At 43.5% G+C, this 22,601-nt stretch overlaps 2 protein-coding genes across 2 annotated transcripts; one reads left to right on the forward strand and one right to left on the reverse strand. All coding sequences in view use genetic code 11, as the record gives it.

The window, feature by feature from the left end:
• Window positions 1-165: 165 nt before the first annotated feature.
• EGR_03564 (Tectonin beta-propeller repeat-containing protein) lies at window positions 166-16,028 on the reverse strand (the record flags this gene model as incomplete). The annotated part of the gene is made up of 21 exons (XM_024492813.1): window positions 166-179; window positions 2,790-2,865; window positions 3,137-3,523; window positions 4,096-4,135; window positions 4,174-4,252; window positions 5,474-6,590; window positions 6,850-7,075; window positions 7,289-7,807; window positions 7,888-8,138; window positions 8,181-8,720; window positions 9,320-9,523; window positions 10,635-10,780; window positions 11,261-11,531; window positions 11,755-11,789; window positions 12,292-12,574; window positions 13,142-13,383; window positions 14,020-14,242; window positions 14,702-14,989; window positions 15,054-15,224; window positions 15,270-15,500; window positions 15,963-16,028. The coding sequence occupies 21 exons, from the start codon at window positions 16,026-16,028 to the stop codon at window positions 166-168; spliced, it is 5,409 nt and encodes a 1,802-aa protein (XP_024352696.1).
• A 904-nt stretch (window positions 16,029-16,932) lies between these two features.
• On the forward strand, window positions 16,933-18,878 carry EGR_03565 (Glycolipid transfer protein domain-containing protein; the record flags this gene model as incomplete). The annotated part of the gene is made up of 3 exons (XM_024492814.1): window positions 16,933-17,054; window positions 17,091-17,365; window positions 18,589-18,878. The coding sequence occupies 3 exons, from the start codon at window positions 16,933-16,935 to the stop codon at window positions 18,876-18,878; spliced, it is 687 nt and encodes a 228-aa protein (XP_024352697.1).
• Window positions 18,879-22,601: the final 3,723 nt, after the last annotated feature.

Consider the following 22,601-nt stretch of genomic DNA (forward strand, 5'->3'; position numbering starts at 1 on the left):
AAGTAAAAGGAGTGAAATTCACGACAACAAAAACAGAAGGACAGAGGCGCATTAGGTTGAATATCAGTGAGAATAAGCTAAAAGTTCAGCTTTTTAAACACATATATACCAAAAACCAATCATTTGACGCTAAGCGAATACTGGTGTGACTTTTGTGTGGAAAATTTAGCGCCTCCGCACTAATGTTATGTAGAAAGAACGTGAATTTTCTGCCAACGCAAAAAGGTTAGACGAAAACCAACCCAATAATGAGCTAAAGTGTTCTGGGGACACTAGAAAGAAACCCAATAAAGAGAAGGCCCAATAGAAATATATGATATCCAATAAAGGACAAATATATGTGCACAAGAATAGAATATCTTGTTGCTAAAAAAAGCTGGATTATCCTTGATTTGCACAGAATCTTATGTGGCCCTGAAGTTACTTCGGGCAAACAAATTCAACATGTATTCTTCGTCAAAAGCGAAAAATAATCTTCGTTTAGTAAAAAATTATACTGTCAAAAACCGCAGGACATGTAATGGTCAAGTTAAAATGTGCTATAACCGCAGTCTAATATTCGAAAAAGTTTTAAAATGTAGTATATGCCTTTGAAGTAAGTATGGGTGTGATAAAGTCACCTAAAATGTCCACAATTCCTATGGGAGCAGAACGCATTCAATGACAATCCAAAAACGAGTGAATTGGTGGATCAAAATTAGTAAAACATGAAATCTTCAAATAAGCGCCAGATATTACGCAAGACCAAGGTGAAATTATTTAACAAGCTAGGAACTAATTTCCATAGGAATCGCTACTGGCAACTATTTAAAAAAGGTGCATCACCCACATGAGAGATTTACTCTTACAAATCATAGTACCACGAAATTTATATACACAGTAGGAAAAGAAAGAATAATCTGAGACTGGGACAAACCACGATACCTGGAAGCAATGAAAACAGAACTTAAGGCAAAGCTGTAACCGGATTCTATCAAATACAAATTAAGGCGGTAAGTAGTAGATCACTAAAAGTTAAACCGATCCGCTAAAGTCAACACTTGATGAAGATATTTCAAGCGGTAAAAGGTGGCATGTCAATGCAACAAACGATGCCTTATGGATCCAATTAAGCAACCTTGGGATGATAATTGCTTTTGTAATGCAATGGCTCCCCCTTAAGCAAAGATATGCCCACGAAAGGTAAAACTGCACCTATATCTAAAAATTTTGATGTGACTGGGCTCATAGGAAAGAGAGGAATCGCGTAATGAAGTACCTACCCGAAACCACGTAGAATGTAGGCCAATTCGACGCCCACCAACTTGAATAGTCTAAACGCAGACGAATCCCATACAATGAGTACTAATCAAAACGAGTGACTAGTTTGGGCGAAAAAATGCTCCAAAAGTATATCTGGTTATAAAAAAAGTTTTCTGACATTCTAAATTTTGCAAAAACTTTATTTTAAATTATGTTCCTTGTGGAATTTTGGTTAGTAAGTGTTTTGATCAATTTTGTAAAGCCAATAAAAGATGGGGAAATAAGGCTGCAGGTTATCAAGTCTTCTTTGAAGTTGTAACTAGCCAAAGTGCTTTGAAGAAGACACATTACTAATGCACAGACGGGCTGAACTGCAATCAGCATGGATTAAAGTCCATACTTCAATGCTGACTTATAATTGACTCAGACTAAATCACGTAGTTATACAAATATCTACACAAATGCGTAATCGGATGGGGAAAATAAGTACCGTTCGTTATCAAGCATTCGTAGAACTTTTGTCTATAATATTTAAGATCCATGATTTCCTTCATATTACACATCCAAATACAGATGAAAATACAATCTGTAATGATTTTATATTTAAACTACGTGTTTAACTTCTGAAGCGCCTCACTTCCCGCAATTTGTCTTTTTTGCTCCGCAGCTTGACCTTTTAACCATGCTAGTGGCCATCTAGTCCTTCTGTACGTGATGTATAATCCTCAATGTTCCTCATGCTTATTATGCCTTCAGGGAAGGTGGATATTTGTAACGTCCCGCGACTTCCCTGAAGATGAAAGAAGACCCAGTGCTTGGGCGGAATATTGATTGTCAACATGCAAGAGGGATTGGAGCCAGGCCTCCTGTCAAAGGCGCATTGGCGGGGCCCCTAAGCGGCCCGTTTCCTAAACTAAGTTAAACGAGTAAATAAAGTACTACAGGTGCTACAGTCAGTCAAAAAGAAAGGTAGATGATAAAAATTGCGCCAGCGAAGGTGAATACGAAACCCCTCTTTCCAAATGCTGAGGTGCACCTGTTTAGCCTACCATCGTACAGTTTCAAGAGATTGAACACTTATTATTTCAGCGCCAGTCTTCTTGGGCATCCGTTTACTAAACTGACATCCTAAACCATGCTTGATACTCTGAGCGGTAACTAGCCGTTAGATTTTGACGGGGCTACACCACCGACCTGAGGTTTTGACAGACATACACACCGCTTGAGTCACGTTAGGGATCACCTCTTTGGGATTCCGATATAAAGCGCAACACGCAATTAAATACTTCAAAGTCTTCACCACAGGAACATGATTAACGAACAATATTTAATAAATTGTATGTTGGAAAACTGGACTTGAAATCGAATGAAGGGCAGTCCAGTAGAAGACTATAAAAATGTTTAAAATATACTTGTACAAAGGCTAAAATAGTTGAGTAAAACTGTTGCTAGTTGGCAGAAAAGGATGGTGGAGTGGATCTACACGAGAACAGAAGCTCCTTTTATGCAAACACTTGAGACGATCCCTTCGAAAGCCAGCAACCAACCGGTTCCACTCGGAGATTTTGGTGAGATTCCGGTTCGAACGGCCAGAGTATTTGTGGCCGAAAACACAGCCCACACCTGCAAAACACAAATCCAAATTCAGTACACACGTTTAAATAGATTTAACAATGTCATTATCAAAAATACCATAATGGCGATCGTGGTTGTCCAGAGTAAAATAAGCAATTGGCGTTTGAAGCGAATCTCTGAAAGCGCTTTTGATTATTTAAAAACGGATAAGGGAACTCCATTTCGAATTAATATTCTAACATTGCAGAATCAAGTTCTAACTAATGAAGCACATGATTCGAGTTAGAGTTCATACGATCAACGGAAGGTTGGAGCGTACCTTGCCGTCAGGACTGCAGGAGATATCAGAGACTCGGGGGGACGCGACTTTGATCCAGTTGGCCATCTCCCGCCCTTCCGTGTTCTCCGCCTCCTCTTCCGTCGCCACCTCTGCAGAGCCGCAGGAGCTCACCAGATGGACCCAGAGTGCCCCGTCGACATCGAGAGCCCAGAGGCAGCACGGGCTGACCGGAGCGAGGAGACGCCAGGCGGCCCCACTGGGAGCGAAGCCGAGACAGCACCACCGCACTGATGTCTCAAGCTGTTCCAGCCTCCACAATAGTCCAAAGTCCGCGCAAATCGTCCACAGCCGTCTACCACCGCTCTCTGGTGCAGCGGCCACAAACTGCAAGCGCCACTTCGTGGGGTAGTGAAGCCACGAGGACCCCTGAAGCGAGGAGGCAATGTGCCGTAATTCAACCAGCATCGAGAATCCCGTTAAGCATTGTAAGCATAAAATATTGGTCACACTAATTTGATTGAATTAGAAGAGAATGCAGTTTTCATCGTGATCAATTCTGACTTAGCTATCTGAGTGGATACTCGGGAATTTAATGTGGACGCTCACTCTAAGGTAGATGGGAATAGTTTTGGAAGAAATTTATGAAGGTCAGTTTCCAAAGGTGTGTGGTCGAGTCGGAAAGTCCGATTCGCGTCTCTTGATGAGTAAGGCCATCGTTTTGTTGCAAAATTTTAAGTTTAAACGTCCTATTCAGCGCTCGTTCTAGAAGATAAGAATAACATTATGAGAATACAGGAGCTACGACAAAAGCACATTAGCATTTCCCTCAACTTGATTAAATCAACATATTATGCATTACTCGACGTGAGAGAGTCTGACTGGATTCCACAAATTCAAATAAGGGCTAAAAGGAACGTCTACGTGATTCACTTTAGGGCAAAAAAGTACATCGACTAATTTCGTTGTGGCCGAATGCGAAATTAGGTGACGAAAACAACCTTGGAATTTTTTTCGCTAGAATCCATCAAGGTAACATTTCTGACGCAGCAAGTAATGCTACCCATGCCTTGCCTCACCTGATCGGACCATCCCTCCTGGCCCTCGGCCCATTACTCAACTGTGCCATCTCAAGCCAAATGCACCATCTCAGCTTGGCTGTTAGAATGATTGTGAAGAAAATTCGGAAACTAGGCGACAATCTCTTCTCACATTAAGTTCTTAGTTGATTCAAATGTCCTATTGCCTGTGAAGAACCCGACACAAGAATCAGCAGGAGCACGTGGAAAGCGGCTTTAAAACTTTTCGTTCGTTAAACATCCGCACCGTGAAGTGAGTCCATAGCGAAAAAATGTGTGGTGCTAAATTGCCCATTGAAAATAAAAGGAACTGCTGGAATCCCAGGTGTCAAAATACCGCCTTTCTGGAAACATGGATCAAAAATGCTTATTCTGAGACGTCCCTGTGTGAACGTTTCAAACGTGGAACAAGTAAATGAGACAAAAGAATAATCTTCAAAGACTGTGAAAATGATACCTTCCTAGGTAATGCAGACCCCCCATTCCTTTCCCTCCAAAGCCACACCTGAATGTACTGAATCTAAAGCACCAATTCTTGACGCAGTGGGTCAAAATGATCGAGACCAGACCAATGATGAAAAGTACTACGTTGTAATACCAAAAAAGACGGCCACTACCCTAAAAGTGGTGGATTGCATTGACCACATAATAATTTTTGACCAATCACCAAATTAGCTGACGAGAGAACGCTCCACTGCCGGCTGAAATGCATTCATATATGGCCTAAACTAAACAAACAGTCATGCCGTTTCCATTGCAATAAAACAAACAAATTTTTACACCTACTCAAACCAAAACAACTCTCACCAGATGTGATCGGTTGAAAAATTTGAAAGAATAGGTTAAATCGAAAGGGGAAGATGACGGGTACCATCCAGAAACCCTGAACATAAGGTACTCCGCATATCCCGATATCCTTCTCCTGATTGGATTAGCACCTCAGGTATATCAAGATTTTTTTATTAAAGCCATTACCAGCAGTCCCCTTTTAGGAACAAAACAAGACAGTTAACAGATGAAGAGGTTAAGAAGTGGGAGAATGATTAAATCCACTAAAAAAAGAAGGCCAAAAACATTGAGTTATTCTAAAATCGCCATTTAGCGGATTACATGGGTTGCATTCAATTTAAGATATTGTAAGTTACATTTAGCCCAACAATGACCACCTCCCCGAACTTTCACGCGAACAGCAAGAGTCCAGCAGTCAACATAATAAAAATTCATTTTGGAATATGCATGCGCGTCTATTATTATTCTTAACGCTAGGCTTAAAAACCACAAAGCCTCCCACCCTATCAACGTTCCCAGGGACAGATATTGAGATCAGTGGCCCGAAACTTTTTGTACCGGTCTTGGTACTCCGTGCTGGGAAACTCCTTCGAGCCTCTCGTGCCCAGCACCCATACATCTTGATGCCTCGGTGGTGACCCGATGCCAAAGTTCTTGCCACGCATTAACTCCATGCCAATTTCAACATCAGGACCACGTCCGCGAACACCTGGGGGCTGCTCCGACACAGATCGATGCGTCCGAGGTGGCTTCTTGGCCGAACTTGGGAGGTTGCGCAGTGGAGGATCAATGTAAGCATCCTCGTATTCTGTTCTCCCTGGGAACTTGCACACGATTCCCGCAGCTTCCACAGGGTCCTCACAGGTTACTTTCACTTCACACTTCCGCGTCGTACGCGCCATACGCTCACATTCGGTGTCTTGTGGAGCGACAAAGTCAGTGCACTCCACCGCGCGTGCTCTCTCATCCTCCACGCCCATATTCCAGCGCGGGGCAATAGCAGGTCGACCAGGGTTAAGCAGTGCGGGGTCGATACCCGTGGGACGCTCCGGACGGCAGATGTAGCCGAGGTCGTTGCGATATCCCGTGTACCGATCTGTAATGCCGTAGGCATCGAGGTACTGTTTTGTGCGCTTTTTCGCCTCTTCAGCCAGAGGTCTCAGCTCATCGCGGAGACCCTGAAGTTCCTTTACCGCCCAATTCTCGGCAGAACGTCTGCTAGTGTCTGTCCACCCAATCCCAATATCGGCATCGGCGTTTGGGTTCTTCTTTAACTCAATACAAGCGCAATGGACGTTGCTGCAATCCCGGTTTCCCGGTTTCATGTTAACCTGGTAGCGAGCGGTAAGTTGACCACCGGGGTCAGTGAGAAGAGTGCAGGTGTCGAGAAAAGCCTGACGTTGGGTTACTAGTTCGCGTTCCGTGAATTTTTTACTCCACTCCGGTGAAGCAGTTCTGAGTAGAGTGCTGTCGAAGCGCAAATAGGCCACCTCATCGGCAATGTCGCGCATCAAAGCACTGGTCTCGGGTGTGTGCACGAGATTGGGGTCGGAGAAGAGCTGACGGATTTTACCGTGTACCATATCAAGTGCTTCCTCATACTTCTGGGTGTAGGCGAAAGGATTAGGCTGGACAAAGTACAAATGCGGAAGGCGCTTTCCGTTCGAGCACATGGCTGACAGCAATCACCCGTGCTAAATTCCGCGTTCAAGAGGGAGAGATCAATAGGCCCAATCACGTGTAAACAAGCACCCCTAATGATGAGGTAGATGGCGACGGCCAAAAAATATCCCAATGGTTAATCTTAACATAAGTAAGTTCAACTTTGAGCTTGAAACCCACTAGAAGACCCTAGTGAACAAGGCTTACGGGTTTGTACCTACTTACCCCCGGATTGGAAGGAGTGACATCGCGTCGAAAGACGAGTTCGCCAGAGTCGGTGACCGCCCAGACGTCCACGCAGTGGCTGGTGGGAGAGGCACGGGAGAGATTGAGGCACTTAAGTCTCAACGGGCCCACTTCCTGCCACGGCGCCTCTGTGCGTACTGCGCAAGAACGTACCCACCGTCGGTGCCGCACCCCGCTGGCTGACCTGGGACGCTGGCCCTGGGAACTAATAGCAAAGCAAAGAGTAGGTCACTCGGAAATAACCTTTTGATTTAGCAAATTTAGCAAAGGACATCAGCGGCAATTTTGAAAGATCCATCACCAAGCGTAATGTTTCGAAGGAGGATGTGATTCACTGGAGGTTTCACTTACCTCAAATCTATTTGTCATAAGATATTTATGGGAAAAATCATTATAGCGTATGGCTTCAACAACTTACCTGCAAGAGGACGATCGAGAGACGTAGAGCCATCCCTTTTTATCGCATGAGGGTGGAGTGGAATAGGCAAAGCCCTCACCCGTCCCCGAATAAGCAACACCCTCTTTGAAATTCCCGTTTGAAGGAGAAGGGGGTGGAGGTGCAAATGTCGTCGAGGTGATAGTAAAAGTGGTGGAGGAGACGGTTGTGGTGAGGTTTTGTGATTGCGTCAGTGTGATAACCAAGTCTGGTGAGCTCAGAGAAGAATCTATACTATAGCCGCGCCGAGGCGATCCCCGTGGCGAGTGGGAGGGACTCTCCTTACCACCGCACTCCCAGTCCCACTCCTCGCCTCTTGACGTCGACACCGCTGGCGTGTGGTGTGGTGCAGAGCCAGGCAAGGTCGAAAAATCCACCTTCCAATCATCTAGCCAGTGAACTCGACCCTTATGCGGTGGAAGGTGGATGTCACAGAGGCTGCAGAGCTGCTGATTTCGTGCGTCTCGTAACCATATGACACCGCGCTCGTTGAAGGCTTTGCTAAAACCAAAAAGAGAAGTGAGGGTCTACTGTTTCAAATCATTTGAAAAGAGTGAGTAACATCAGAATGTAAAACTTACCTGGAGGTGTAGCCATGAAGCATTCGTCTGAACTGAAACTCATAAACCCGAAACTTTCTAATGTCTGTCTGTACATGAGGCGTGTTGAAGGGAAAATGCTTGTGCGAGAATCGAAACTGTGAGCCGGATGCTGGCGTCCAGTCCCCTCTGTGCACCCAAGGTGTGCAGTTATGACCTAGTGCCCACGTTACTTGACCCTTATCCTTAGTGGATATGGATACACTGTCTACTCGAGCAAAGTGACCACCAACCTAAAGATGCAGAGAGATTACAAAATGAAAGTCGACACTGACCCTGTTCCACGTAAGGCTGTCCAGAGAGGTCCCAACAGCCCAGAAAACTTCAGACTGTTCAGTCACCAGCCAGACTCTGCCAGCAGAAGGCAGTACCCTCGCCATAAGTTGTGTTTCCGCCATCCACGCAGACGCCTCAGCCTTGGAGGGGAAGCGAAGAACCCATCGTGGAACGATGTGGCTTCTAATAAGAGAAATGTGTTCTTCAAACACTGTCGAGCTCTCTTCTTCCTCTTCATCCTCAACAGCCTCCGTAGTTACGGTCATCGAGGGATTAGCAGTAGTGGACGGTGATGGCTTCTCGTCTCGCACGAAAACGGCTACCAGATGTCCACAAGAGGGGGTAAAGATAGAAGGTAGTGGGAGGGTCTTTTTTAGGACCTCTGCGGGCGATTCTTCTGGCTTTTGAATAGGCAGACTGTCGGAGAACTTCCTATGACCACTGGTGTAGACTTCTCTCAGACTACGAGGTATCAGTGGGGAGAGGGAATCTATGTATCCGACCCAGGCAATTTCGTTACTACTTATTTTTTGAGACATCTAAAAGATAGCAATGGTGTATTTAACCAAGTCATTAAGCCCGACAACCATTTTCTTCAATTTAAATACTGACCATAAGAGTCACTTTAAAGCGTATTTTGTTTTTTCTAATCCTATTGTAATACCATGGGAATTCGTTGATCTAAATAAACTCTGACCAATTTTTTGTAATATACCGAGATGGATGACCTCCTATTCTAGCCTCAACAAGTTTGCGTGCAAAGTAGGCTGCAGGTAGTGGTGCACTCAATGTTAGTACAGCCAGTGGCCCCAAGGGGCATGGTAACAGCAGAAGTAAAACATGAATGTTTTGATGATAGACAACCAGTCTTAACATTTTTACACTCTAAATCAGCAATTAATTCTGCTACACGAACGCTCTCTCCAGCTCAAACCATCACGTTAATTGAGTCTAAGTCACGGCACTGTTTTTTTAAAGTCAAATTGTTGTCCAAACCCTACAGCAAAGTGTAAATGATCATTTTAAAATCAAGTTCCTATCCAGCTTAAGCATCAGATTCTAAAGTATGCAAATTTATTGAGGAAAAAATTTGGTCTAGATTTGATAAATATTTCGGATAAACAATGACAACACACACCAGAGAGGCCGATGTGACTTCGGTCGAGTCTTCGAAAACTGAAGTAGGAGAGGATGATGAAGGGGCTACCAAGGAAAATTCGGGGAGGTGCATTTCAGAGGCAAAGTGAGTGACTACAGCATGTCTTCGAGCCCATTGGCATTTACTGCGATCTTCTGGCGATATTTGAAGGACATCAACCCGAAAGGTTTGAGTCCATGGTTTCTAAAATAATATGTGTTTACCAAAGGAGGAACCTCTGGGATGTCTGATATCGGGATGCAAATTTAAAGGTCAAATTCATTCATTTTTATCACTGTGGTGGGGTTGCATTTACGCCACATTAAAAGCTACTTCCAAAAAGTAGGTCATGAGGGCCATGCTGCCTGTTTTGAAGGTTATATCCCTAGGACTAAGGCAAATTACTTTATCCAGTCTGTAAGAGGGCCCAGATTTAGACAGAAAAGGCCCAGGCAGGTACGCTGCATAAATTCGCAAGAAGTCATTTCATAATTTTCATCAACAAAAGCACATTAGAATGAAGCAATAAAGCCAGTGGCAGTAGACTCGTACTTTTAAAAACAGCACACATGAAGCACCATGTCTTGTCACACGCACACCCCGAACACGAAAATCACACTAAGGGCGAGTAAGGGCCATGAGGTAGAACAAATTCCTGTGGCAGAAGTTTGGCACACTCGTCACGAATTATCTACTAATAATAAGGCATTCGGGTGCCTTAAAGAGTTCCTAAATGAAATGCTAGCAATGGGAACGTCTTATCCAAAATAACTTCCAAAGAGGAAGTGCGACGACAGTAGGTCACCAAATGGGATATCTCACCACTAACATCACAAATGTCAAGGCAAGAGGTATCAGTAGAAAGTGGAAAAAGAATTCAAGGGCTTTGAAAGATGACAAACTTACTTCCATCAGCAGGAAAAGTGCAAGATTACCTTTCCCAAAGGAGGAAAAAAGTTAATTTATTGGTGAAACACAGCCCTTTTTATTGACGCAACTTAGTTAATGTTTTTAGGCATTCATTTTGGTTACCCGTACTTAAATGCACATATTGCTACCGTTATAGCGTAAAATTATCATCCTTTAATTAACCAACTTTTGTGGGACCATCCTAGTCTCAATTTTTGCCAATTTACAAGCAGAAAAAAAGGCAGCACCCCCTCAAATTCCGCCTTAGTAATTATCAAGAAGGGTCTAGTAGATGAATCAGTAAACACTGCACACAATCAGCTGCACAACAAAAAAGCTAGTTCGAATAAACACATATTGCAGTTTGTAAAAGGCCGAAAAAAGATGAAGAAGTGTGTACACTCACGCGATCAGCTACCGCATTGGTGAATTCCACACCATTGAGTACAAAATTTAGCACTGAGGATGGAAGGGAGCTGTCAATGCAAAGGAGCCACTCGGGCGGCTGCAACAACTCGTTCATCGTGAAGTAAGGGATTAAATTCTTCCTCCCTATTTGAGGTGGGATAAGTATACAAAAGCTTCAAAATCTGTGTATGGTGAAGGGATAAGAGGTCCCAAGTCTGGATGATAAACCAAAGCGAAATACGGCTGGCTGGAGAAACCAAGGTAAGTGGTTTGTATTGCATGCGTATTCAAATCCATTCGCTTTTTTAGTTCTAAGGGTATTTATCCGTAGACTTGGTAAAGCCTGAAACGTCCTATTTCACAAAACTTTAAATCACCATCGTTGAACTAAAATATTGACACTACTATTCACTTTTATTAGTATACTCCGTCGAGCATTTCAAGACTATGGTAGCTACCAGATGAACTGGGGTCCCTTTAAAACGATTGATGCAAAGCTGGTGAAAAATTTCAACGATGTCATATTACATCGCAAAGTGTCTTGACAAAACTAAGTATTTGGCAAAGCAGTAGACAATCAAAGGAAGTACAAAATTATAGCATTAAACGTTGACTGTGGTGTACCTAAAAGGAGAGCAGCAATCCGCCATCGATGAGGCAGATGGTGCTCCGTTAAGGAGCTCAGCGCACCGGCCCAGAGCGAGGTCAAGCGAGTAGGTGGATGACCAATCTTAGGTAGGACCTGGTCATCTGGCAGCCACGACGCATCGCTTTTCTCATCCAAGGCATCCCTAGTGAGGAGACGACGAAAACTGACAAAGCTGTTAATCTGACCCCGACTTCGGCGAGTGAAGAACCTGCGCAGTCTGTGACCCAGAATGTGCGCAGGTGAAAGCTAAATGGAGAAGAGGGATGACGTGCTGAAACTCAGATTGAGCTCACAAGGGGTCTGTATTGTGCTTACGTCAGGAGTATCCCGAAAGTTTTATTTTAAAAATAGAGTCCAGTTTTCAAACTCAATTTCGCGCCAACATGAATGGGTGGTACCTTTGGGCATCTAAACTACATAAACTACAGATTCAGATGTGATAAAAATACTAGGTTTACACTGAACTCACCTGAGGGAGAGGGTTGACGGTATTGGGATCGTAGTCTACAATGCGTAAATACGCATATTGGATAAGCGCCTTTTGAGAGGTGTACAGCAAAGCCAACTTGAGTAAAAGCTTCAGTGAAATAAATTGACGATTTAAGTGGTAAATTCTCCAGCTTTGTGAAGGAATATTCCAAATATGATTTATAAACTTTTACAAAACACGAGTAGACCTGTCAAGCATAGGTGAAATCTCAGTCAATTTACTTCCTACCTTATGCTTAAATTAAGGTCACCGTAGTTTTAAAAGATCAATTGATACATTCCCTCCAAGCAACATGAAAAACATCTGGTTGTAGGAATCAGTCGCTGATAGCTAATCAGAATAAACCTTTCACCAGTTGACAACTAAAAAATTTGTGACAGACGTTTATGACTATGGGTTTGATACTGTGTATCAGAGGGTTTTGTTTATCACGACATGCTCCCACACACTAGAAAGTCTACGATTATAACTGGGAGTGTAAAATCAACAGAATTGGAGAAAGTAGAACACTACAACCTTCGGGCACACTCAGTCGCTCGAGACTATCGTCAGTAGAATCGGAAGAGTCAGGACTGGTAAGCTGTAGTACCCCGCTGACAAACTGGATGGCCTCATTCTGAGGGGTGCAGAGGGGGGCCAGGGGGCCCTCCTGATTCAGAGGGCTCCTTAATTTGTGGTCATCATCAAGGCTGGGGAGAATTGGCAAATCGAGGGCTAACCACACCTCACCTCCTGGTGTTTCAGGAGTTATTCCGCTACGGTAGATTAGGCGATTCGAGCAGGCGTCCAGCGCAAACACCTGCAATGCCAAGGTAGCCGATGCAATCTTTTGACGTTATCGATAAATTTTAACCAAAAAAACCATCGCATCCTTGCCAATGGATGCAGATGTTCATATTTCCAGCATGCTTGTGGAACTAACACGTTCGACACGTAAGCCATAGATTTAGTTCTACCACCACAGTTCCGATGTTACAGTCTTCCAACACGGCATCAATTTTCGAAATTTTGGTTTTTTTTTGCTTCCAATACAATCCATTTAATGGCACTAGCAATAGCAATCACCACATCTTTGCGTTATTAAAAGAGTAAAGAATGGCGAAGAGGGCACCAAAAGTTCCATCAATTTATCACTGAGTTTCAGCTAGGACGAACGATTTTTAAAATTAAAAGCTGTCATTAGTTCCCTCCAGTAACATACAAATATAGATAAAAAAAATTAAAGCTTGAGTAGAGTGCTCCTCCAGCTTTAGTCAAAAAAGAAAAGCTAAATTCTGAGTCTTACACGTTTCTAGACTTTTTCCACCAAAATGGTCAAAAATAGCGAAAAAACAGTATTTCGAGACATAGAGGACGGGAACCGCACCTGATCGGAGGAGCTGACAGAGAGGCAGGCGAGACGGCCGGACATGGGAGCCCAGGAGGGCCGAGATTCGAAGAGGGGAGCGCCAGAGATGGTAGTGGTGACGAAATCAGTGTGGAACCAGGCCCGTCCGGTGTTTGCCACCAGCCAGGCACTGCGCCCCCCCAAGGCCACAGACACTAGGTGCTCGTGCTCCCGCAGCATCAGTGACGGGAAACCGCACACTATCTGTATCCATGACGTGCCTTCAACAGTCCGATGTTTGAAAAATTGTGTTAGAAGCTACTACGTGAGCCTTCATGGTGTCTCACGCTACCCAGACTAATAGATTTTCAACACTTTTGTTTGTTTTTGGTAAATGTGACTCCAGACTCACACGTCTTACAACTTCCTCGGAGGTAGCAGGCGGTGAACTACATCCAGAACTTTTTTATCACTTACAAAGACCGCAACCGCTATCAATAATGACCTTCAAAAGACACCTACGGAGAGCTTGTTTTTTTTTATTAGATCACAGGTCAATTTTGGTGCTTGTAACACAATGTATCCACCTCAGCGCATTTCCCATGTGGCATATTTGGATTTCAGACTCATGCTTACTGCGAAAGTTCTTGTGAGAATTTTTAACCTAGCAATAATCCTTAAAGTTATCAATTTTTTTCACAACAGTGGAAGACATGACAACCAAAGTATAGACAGCAAACTCGTATAGAATAAACAAAAGCAGCTTAAATGCATAAAAATTCGGTGTAAAAGGAACAACAAAAAGCAATAAATTGCGTTTCCTTGATGTGAACTCTGCATAAGAATTAGGTAATTGGATAGTCAATGTGCCAAAATATAGTCACATGGGGATAATCAAGAGAGGGAAGGAAACTCACCATAGGGGAATTTGGAAGCGACTCCGTTGCGGTAGAAAAGTTGGTTATCGTCGGTGAGCACAAGGGCCTGACCGTACTGATTGACATGGATATCAATAGCGAATGGCTGGTGGGTGTGTGGATGAAATTTGCCAGAGTTTTGGTCCTGCACTATAAGCAGGTGCCATTCCACCCAATTACTGCCCTCGGGATTGTTGCGATGGACGTCAGTTCTGCATATAACCTGCAGAAATATGGGACGCATGCGAAAAATGATTACAATAGTTTGGAAAAAAACCTGATTGGCTGAAAGCAGTAGATAAACTTCCAGGCCATGTCATAAAGAATGAGCATTTGGCGCAATGCTATCACACGGTGGTCTCTCGAAATTCGGGCATGAAAAATACTAAACGGCAATTAGTAAGCAACGGTTGTGACACAATGGCTTGGGCATTTCAGTCACAGACAAGCTATTAAAGAGAGAAACAAAACGGGTGCTTAGTCATATTTGGCGAGTTAAAGTTGTAGCTCTAAATAACAGTTTTAGCAGTCCACTAGCATCTACTTCATATGCAAGGACAAATAACGATAGGAGTATCTCCATATAATAAAAATAATGGGAAGGATAGGAAGTTGGCTTCAGCTTGAGCTCGCTATTATCGTATCAGTACCAATAAGCTTAAACGATACATGTGAAGCCTACACGTCCGTCCTTGGTCACTGCCCAGGGTATGAGAAAGCCAAGCGATTGGTAGGGGATGGCCTGTCCGCCAATAGCCAGTCTGTGGACATGTACAATGCCTTTATTTGAGAAGAGGCGTGGCCCGCTTCGAGGGTCAAGGTCGTCGGAGGAGACACTGCAGAGAAGCCAGCGATCGTGGCCTAGAAATCGTCTAACCCGCTGCCATCGACGCCTTCGAACCACACAATCGCATCGGTAGAAAGAGGAGAAGATGGCATCTCCACTAAAGGATGTTGAGTACTCCCAACCCTTAGGCAGATTGCAGGTGAATTAGGGCGTGCAGAGAGTAAATACCAAGGAATTACAAACTCACTGCCCGGTCTTCACTGTGCTCGAGCATATACTCCCACTCCGGCGATTCCCATTTCCACCGAGTAGACGGGAGATCAGTCCAACTACAAGTATTGTACCCAATCCGTTGATATTCGGGGGGATCTTTGACGGTGAGATTTGATGCAGAGAAGCCCGAAGACGGATTCCAGCGCTGATGTAAAAGAGGAAATGTTGATTTAATAAGATATTGATCTACCTCATGCTGTACGATTATCTCTGTCACGCGTATTGTCGTTCCGTCAGAGGGAACAAGGAGATAAGGCGACTGATCGACACCAATGGCCCACACACACCAAGCACCAGCTACAATCCGCTTAACACGCAGCTGAACACCCCGATGTGCTCTTAGCCGTCTCCATCCCGCCTCCCAAGAGGAAAGAAAATACGCATTGCCCTTATCGTCGCAACTCCATAGGTGTTGTTCCGGCTGTTGTAGAAGGACAGCAATAAAACACAAGAAGACTTGTATAATCCAATGAAAATCATAAAAGTACAACAATAAGTCTAAACTGTGTGAAACAAAAAGCTAATTTTAACGCTTGAAACCTAAATCCAACAAATATAATAGTAGCGTAGAATGCAGTAGACTATCCGCAAATAAATCCCAAAGCCGAAGGCTACAAAAGACTCACCTATAATTAAAAAGGTAATAATAAATCGACGAACAGAAACTATTCTAAGGTAATGAATTACTAATCAGGCAAACAAAGACTCATACTTCTACCGAAAGTGTAGCATGGTATCATGGATGCCTTCGACAATAACACAAAGATCGGATGCAAACAATGGCTACGCTTAATTATATGGAGTATTCGCAAGCATGTTAAACACATGATTTATGATTGTAACGAATTCAACTTTAGGAAGATCTACCATAAACGATGCACACCGCGATCAGCTGATATTCTAGGCAATAGTCAAGGTCATTGGTGCATATGGCAACGTGAATAAGCATATCCCATGGAGGTGTTCCAACTTGCCCCACGTGTTAATTATATCATAAAAAATATCAAACGGCTTCATTTTAAAAATGTAGTGGCGGGATAAGTGGATCATTCTACTTAATTACTTAAAAGATATGATTTCCTCACTTAAAAATTTACAATTTTGAAAAATGGCTGGCATGATCTAGCCCACTTTTTATCTACAAATATTTTTCATACATGAACGTTGTTGTCTACTGTTCAAAGAGTCCTTAAGAAGTTAACACGCCCGTATCGATTTTGAGCAAATCCATTTGCGTGGCGGTTAGACGGAGATCATACGTTGAAACTTTATCGTTTTCTTAGTTGTTTTACTAGTTTAGCCCAACCTTTGCTAACTTTGGGTTATTTCAAGCAGAGCGGGTTCCCCGTTTTCGCGTAACTCATCCCAGTTGGTTGCCTTTGGAATGTGTTTACCTTGTCTATTTATAAGGCATCTTAGCATTAAGAGATGTTGTCTTTTACATACGCAATTTCGAAATTCTAAAGAGATTATCGCTTTTTGACATTGGCATGCTCTTACGGAACAGTAGTAACTGGTCAATGGTGCAGCCTTGTTTCCTCGTTTGGAGCCAAACAGATTACACTCATACTTCCTTGTATCTGTCAGTCAGATAGGGGCCGAGTTATTCTGCTTGAACTTTTATTACTGGTGCTTCTCTTCATGCCATAGTAATGGAGTGCCTTTGTTGTTGTCGTTTGCCTAATCACCGCCTGAAATCCACCTGTCTACATTATTGGTCGCTTGCGATGGTTTTACTTTCACGCATACTGTTCCTTTGCGTGTCCCCTATGGGTCCAAATATCATTTGTGCTCTAGTGTATTTTTTATTTAGGCAGACTTCACTGTCTATCTGTTCATTGCCCTTCTAGGAAATGGCGGAATCGAACTCTGCCAGCCTTGATCTTAAACGAATGACAGAACATTTTTCCAAATCGGTCGTCGGCAATGATATCTCTACTAAGTTTTACTGTGACGGTTTTAAGGAATTATCCAGGTTTGCATATATCTTCTAACTTATTCCCCATTCAAGCATCTTGGATTCTCTCGGTCGTATCATGTACTTCGTGTTACGGGATGTTGATCAGAAACTGGGGATTCTGAACGACCTGCGTGATACGTCCAAACATTCCGCGGATTTTTGTGAACACTTCACAACTTTGAGGAAAATGTGTGACTTTGAAGCTGATCAATATGAAAGCAACCATCTAAAGCCGAATGCTAAGTGCACTTTGGGTAGTCGAAACCTCCTAAGGTTGCATCGTGCCCTCCTTTTTGTTATCGATCTGTTCGAAAAAGTTTGTAATGGTAAGTCACCACATTGCTCAGCTTTTTAGACGGTTTATCATCTTCGTACTACTTGTTAACTCAATATTTACCAAGGCTTTGTAATGCTTGTGCATGATACCTCTCCCTAGATAGCTTTCCTTTCTCACTTCATTCTGTAAGATCAGTAAGTGCGCAGAGCATCCTATACGCGTTTTAAAAACGGTCTTTTAGAGTTACGCAATTTTGTCACTTGTTTACAGCGATCTATATTTGGCTTGGCAGATATGTGAAGGAGGCCTTTGTGGCTTCAAATGTTTTATTACCAGCCCACGCAACCTTCATGATGTACTTAAAGTGCAACAGCGTTTCAAATAGTTCTCCAAACGCTTAATCATTGCATGGCTTATTGAGCACACTGAAAGGTGGGATTTTGCTCTAAAAGGCATTACCGATTTCAAACTTTTGCCCCGAGAGGAATTTTTCTTTTAAGTGATCAATTTTGTTGAATCAATCGTGGTCGAATCTTCTTGGGATGGTTATCTGTAGGGTTGTGAGAGGTCGACCGTTTCACTTGGCATCGGTTTCGCGTAGTGTGTGCAGATTCCATCTCTTGATAGCAGGAGTTGGTTACCACCTTTAAGTTTCAGAGTCGCTGTCAACACATCTGGATTTGCGTAGTGACACCCTATTTTTATCATCAGTAGCTTTTGGTATTTTAGAGCATTTTACCTCAAGACAACTCCGGTGCCACTAACAAAGCCCCAGAGGAGTCTTGAAGCCAGTTTTACACACCGTTTGATAAGGTAATGCATTCAGAGGACCCATGCGTGTAGTCTTTGAGTCAGATTTGAGGTGTCAGTCTGAAAAATAAGGACTAGGACACTAGTTGCGTAGGCAAATTTCGGGAGGCTGAAAACGTTCGCATGGTTAAATGTACACTTAAGGGCACAAACACTACTTCTTATGTATCGCAGCCTGATGTCTTTCGGGTTTTTTTTCTTGACTCAGTGCATATTGCTTCAGCACGTCTGGTCTTATAGTGGGAGTGTCAGTGAAGCTGCAAAAGTCCGTCTTGATAAAAGAACACATTTAGACAATCACTGCGTCTACATTAATCAAAGCAGGTTTAAATGGCCTGGAAGCAACTCTTATTGAAATGAGTTGAAAGTTTGAGATATCATAATGAGCATAGCCGAATCGCTGGAGCCCAGAAAATTCCACATAATTCAATTATCAATGCACTGTATGTGTATATCCCTCAGATCCACCGGAGTTGACGCTGTCGGAGCTGGCGAAGTCGGCGTATGACGAAAGCCTGGCAAATCACCATCCCTGGGTGGTGCGAAAAGCGGTTGCAGTGGCGTTCCTTGCGCTGCCGTATCGCCACACTTTTGTTGCCACCCTCGTAGCCAATCAACCGGCGGGCGGAGATTTGAAAGACGAGGCGTCCTGTCGGGACTACCTGGTTGGGGTCGCATTGCCTACTTTTCGAAGGGTCTACCAACTCACTCAAGACATCTATGCGGAAGTTAACATGCTGAATTTACCCTGAGAACATGTCTTTCATATCAACTATTTCTGTGTTATTTTTGTAGTGAACTTGCCCTTTTGAGAGCCTTATTGGAGTGGATCTTTCCCTTTGGCCTGCGGCTTTTACCAACCACGGAGCTCTTTAACTGTTCACTATTTAGTATTTTTTATCACATCTTGCATGCTTTGAGGATTTTTTGACCTTTTTACACTGGCAATGGTGGTTAGTAGTCAATTATATTTTGTCATCCGTCACTCCTTCTTGCTCTCAACAAATCGCGTGTGTGGCAATCTTCGGACGTTAAGCTTGTCAAGAGTGCCGCTATAGGAGTGAAGCTGCTGAAACTGCAACAACTGGTGAAAAAAAACCGATTCTAGTTGTCTCCGCTTAATAATTGTGCTGTCTTGAGGCTTTCAATCCATCGAAATTGGCACTTGGAAGTATATTCGCAATTTCTAACGCTGGGAGTTTGGGTTATCGAGCCTTTCGTTTTTCCTGCGCTTCAATCCCTGATGGTCCGTTACTTTATCCTATTTCCACTCTGCCTTGAACAGTGAGTGCAGTCATAAAAACCGAGTTTGGCTTGCTTGCTGCGTTTGGGGTCTGGCCATGGTACGCCACGACCGCCTCTTCCACAGGTTAAAGGCGACGATTATCTCTCAGTAAACTTCCCAAGCTAATAGCTCCGGAAGATTGCATGTTTAAGTGGCAATCAAGTGTTCGACCAGATGGTACATCTCACCAAGCTGAACCACGGGAGGCTGGGAGGTGTTCTTTCTTTTACAAAATCTCTCAGTGGCTCGAAAGTAGTTGCTGCATGATATCACGTTGAGGTCATCGCGTTCCTTCTTCCATTTGCGTCATTAACAAACACTGGATGATGGTTTGACAGGCAGATTTACGGTCCTGGCTTTCAGTCGGTGGGCAAGCGCTGCTCATGGTAAAACTTTGCTTTTGACATCAGGTGTCGGTACGCGTGGGATAGCTCTTATTCAGTGCCTTCAACATGCGTCAAAAAGTGCGAATTTGAATTCAAGCTATTGCACAGTGTTTTTGACTAACTGGTGTCAAGAGAATCGCACCACATGGTTGGAACTTGTCCAGTTTTATTTCTCCATTTCTGCTCTCTTGTTTACTGGTTAAGCTGGTCAAAATTAGTTCCTTTCAGGTCTGATGGTCGTAGTGAATAGATTAGAACTAATAAACGAAGGTGTTTTTCTTGCCCCACTGGCTGTTTGTTTACGTAAACATGCGATAACGCTTTTCACGGTTGGCGTAGCGCCCTCAAGATCGTGCACTGAACTTGATAAACACTGAATGCCATATGAAGTGAGTGAAACAGAAATTGCTCCTTGGTCCCGTCTCTTATTTTGTGAGGATCCCGATAGCGTGTCAAATGCGCATTCAACTCTGAGCCCGGAGTTTCATCCAAATTTGCTCATTGCACATGCGTTCCGTCAACTCAGAGCCACTTGGACGCGCTCAGTTGATGGTGATCTCCTTTTAACCGTTGATTGCGCCAGAGGGGTGTTGTCGCTGTTGGAATGGCGTCTTTTGACAATTCGCTGCGTCCTCTTAGGCGATCAGTGCCGTTTCTAGCCTCACACTCTTCCTGCTTCAGACCATGCAAACACCTACGGTTAAACCTTTTTTTCGGCGAATTCGTGGTCAAGGATCTTGTTCTTATATGAGGGAACCAAACAATATCATGCAGTTTTTATGATGAAAGCGTCCAAACGTACTTTACTAGTTGAAGTACCCACCACTATACCTCATTTTTTGGAAGCCTTTTTGAGCTACACAGTATCTAGCGAATTCCACTTTTATGCACAGTTTTGCCGCCAGGGGTCAAGTCGTCTTTGCTTTTATCACTTTTCTTGCCCAGCTGTCTATGCCAAGAAAAAGATTAAATAGCGGTTGGTGAAGCATCAGGGGATAGGGTGAGACAGTTTCTCCTTCCTATCCTCAAATGCAAATCTTCGCAGGCCTGCGTTTTGGAACGAGGTATTACAGTGCTACGTCCTCGTCAAGACTTTCTTTCCTGAATTTCCCCAAAGTCGACGTTTTTTTCCCACCTTCGAAGCACATCAAATTGATGTTGTCTTAGGCTTGCTTATTTGAACCCCAGTGAATCGTGATTAGTAATTCCATCTGCAGTCCTTCATGCAAAAAGAGGGCATACTATTTCAGGGTTAATGTGATCGTTTACTTGAGAATGACAATCGACATATGCGTTTACTTGACGTTGAAAACCAAAACCCACTTCTCAATGTAAATCTGTTGACAAACAGACAAAATATGGCGAGCGCTTTAGAAATCACTTCAAAGAAATGCAGAATAAGGTGATGGTCTTTCAATTCCACTGCTTGTCATCTGCTAATGCATGACATGCGGCATCCATTGGCTCAGTTTCCGAGACTGCCTTTGTTGACGTGGGTGTAAGCGATCTGCTCCATCACTCATAATACACATCAGGGCTGGAGTCTTTTATGGACGTGATTCATCCGTCTTGGAGTGATTAATTCCATACACAGGCACGCGAACCGATGGGCTCGAATCCCGGCATTGTGAGACACAACACTTTGCCGAAACCATTTTCAACCGGTACCCTTCTACCACTGCTTGTCGCGCCTTCTGCAAATGCTAAAGAACGCATTTTGCGAGAAGCCTTTGCAGCTCTGGCACTGACTTAGACTCGCGTTGGTAAAAAATGCGGCCTACAATCGTTCTCATTTCGTTCTATCTACATTTTATGAAATGAGAGGCAAAGTTTGGCGGAAATAACGTGTAGAGCACAGTGAAGGGTACTGATAGACTTCTCTGCATCCGTGCTTCCAATGGACAATATGCCGTTGCAGCAGGCTAAACCGAAAATCGCAAGAACTATTCTGCTTGCGTAATAACTGCACAATCAATGTCAATGAGGGCCACTTTGATGCAATGAATGGGCTTGCCGGAGAAGTAGTAGAGCCTGGGTTTATAGTTATGCTAAATACCTTTTAAAATGCATCTAATCACAAGGCAAATTGACATTTAGTAGTTTGCTTGAAAAAATATAATCCAAAATGGGTTCCTAACATCCTGAAAGAATAAGCGGACCTTTGACGAATGAAGTTGAACTATAGTTTAAACGATGTTGCCCAAATGTGTCGGGAACTTTGGTGGCAGTTGAATTTTAGTAGTTGTTAAGGTAGTGGGCTTGTTCAGTTTTTCTAAAAATGACGCCCCATCACTTGAAAATGTTTTTAACGTTTCCGACTTGGCACTGTCCATCAGCGTGATTACAATTTTAAAAAACCCTTTTGAGGCATTTGGGACAATTGCAATTGCCATCCCCTGCATTTTGCAAGCACAACTGATACGGACATTACAAACATTTTCGTGGCCCCTCGTGACTTCCCTGAAGACAAAAAATGGCATACTCTACTTGGGCAGTCTATACGATTATGTTGTCACATAGGCCTCCAGCATTAGCCCTTACAACGCAGTCGGCGTCCTAGGGAAACACACCCACGAATCAACAGTGTTAGTCATCCAATTTGTATGCAACCAAGTTGATACTTAACCCCAACGTCGCTAGCCCTTTTTGGCAACTTTACTGAATCTGCGGTCCCATCCTGTTCGAAAAGGCATTGGGGGAAGGGAGAATGTGCAGGCCATTATCCACATCCATCGCTAGTCGTGGGAACACTGGTCCAAAAGTAGCCCCATTTAATAAAGGGCGGGATTTAAAATGTTTTCGTG

The sequence above is a fragment of the Echinococcus granulosus genome (assembly GCF_000524195.1).
Source record: "Echinococcus granulosus chromosome Unknown EG_S00019, whole genome shotgun sequence".
Lineage (NCBI taxonomy): Eukaryota > Metazoa > Platyhelminthes > Cestoda > Cyclophyllidea > Taeniidae > Echinococcus > Echinococcus granulosus.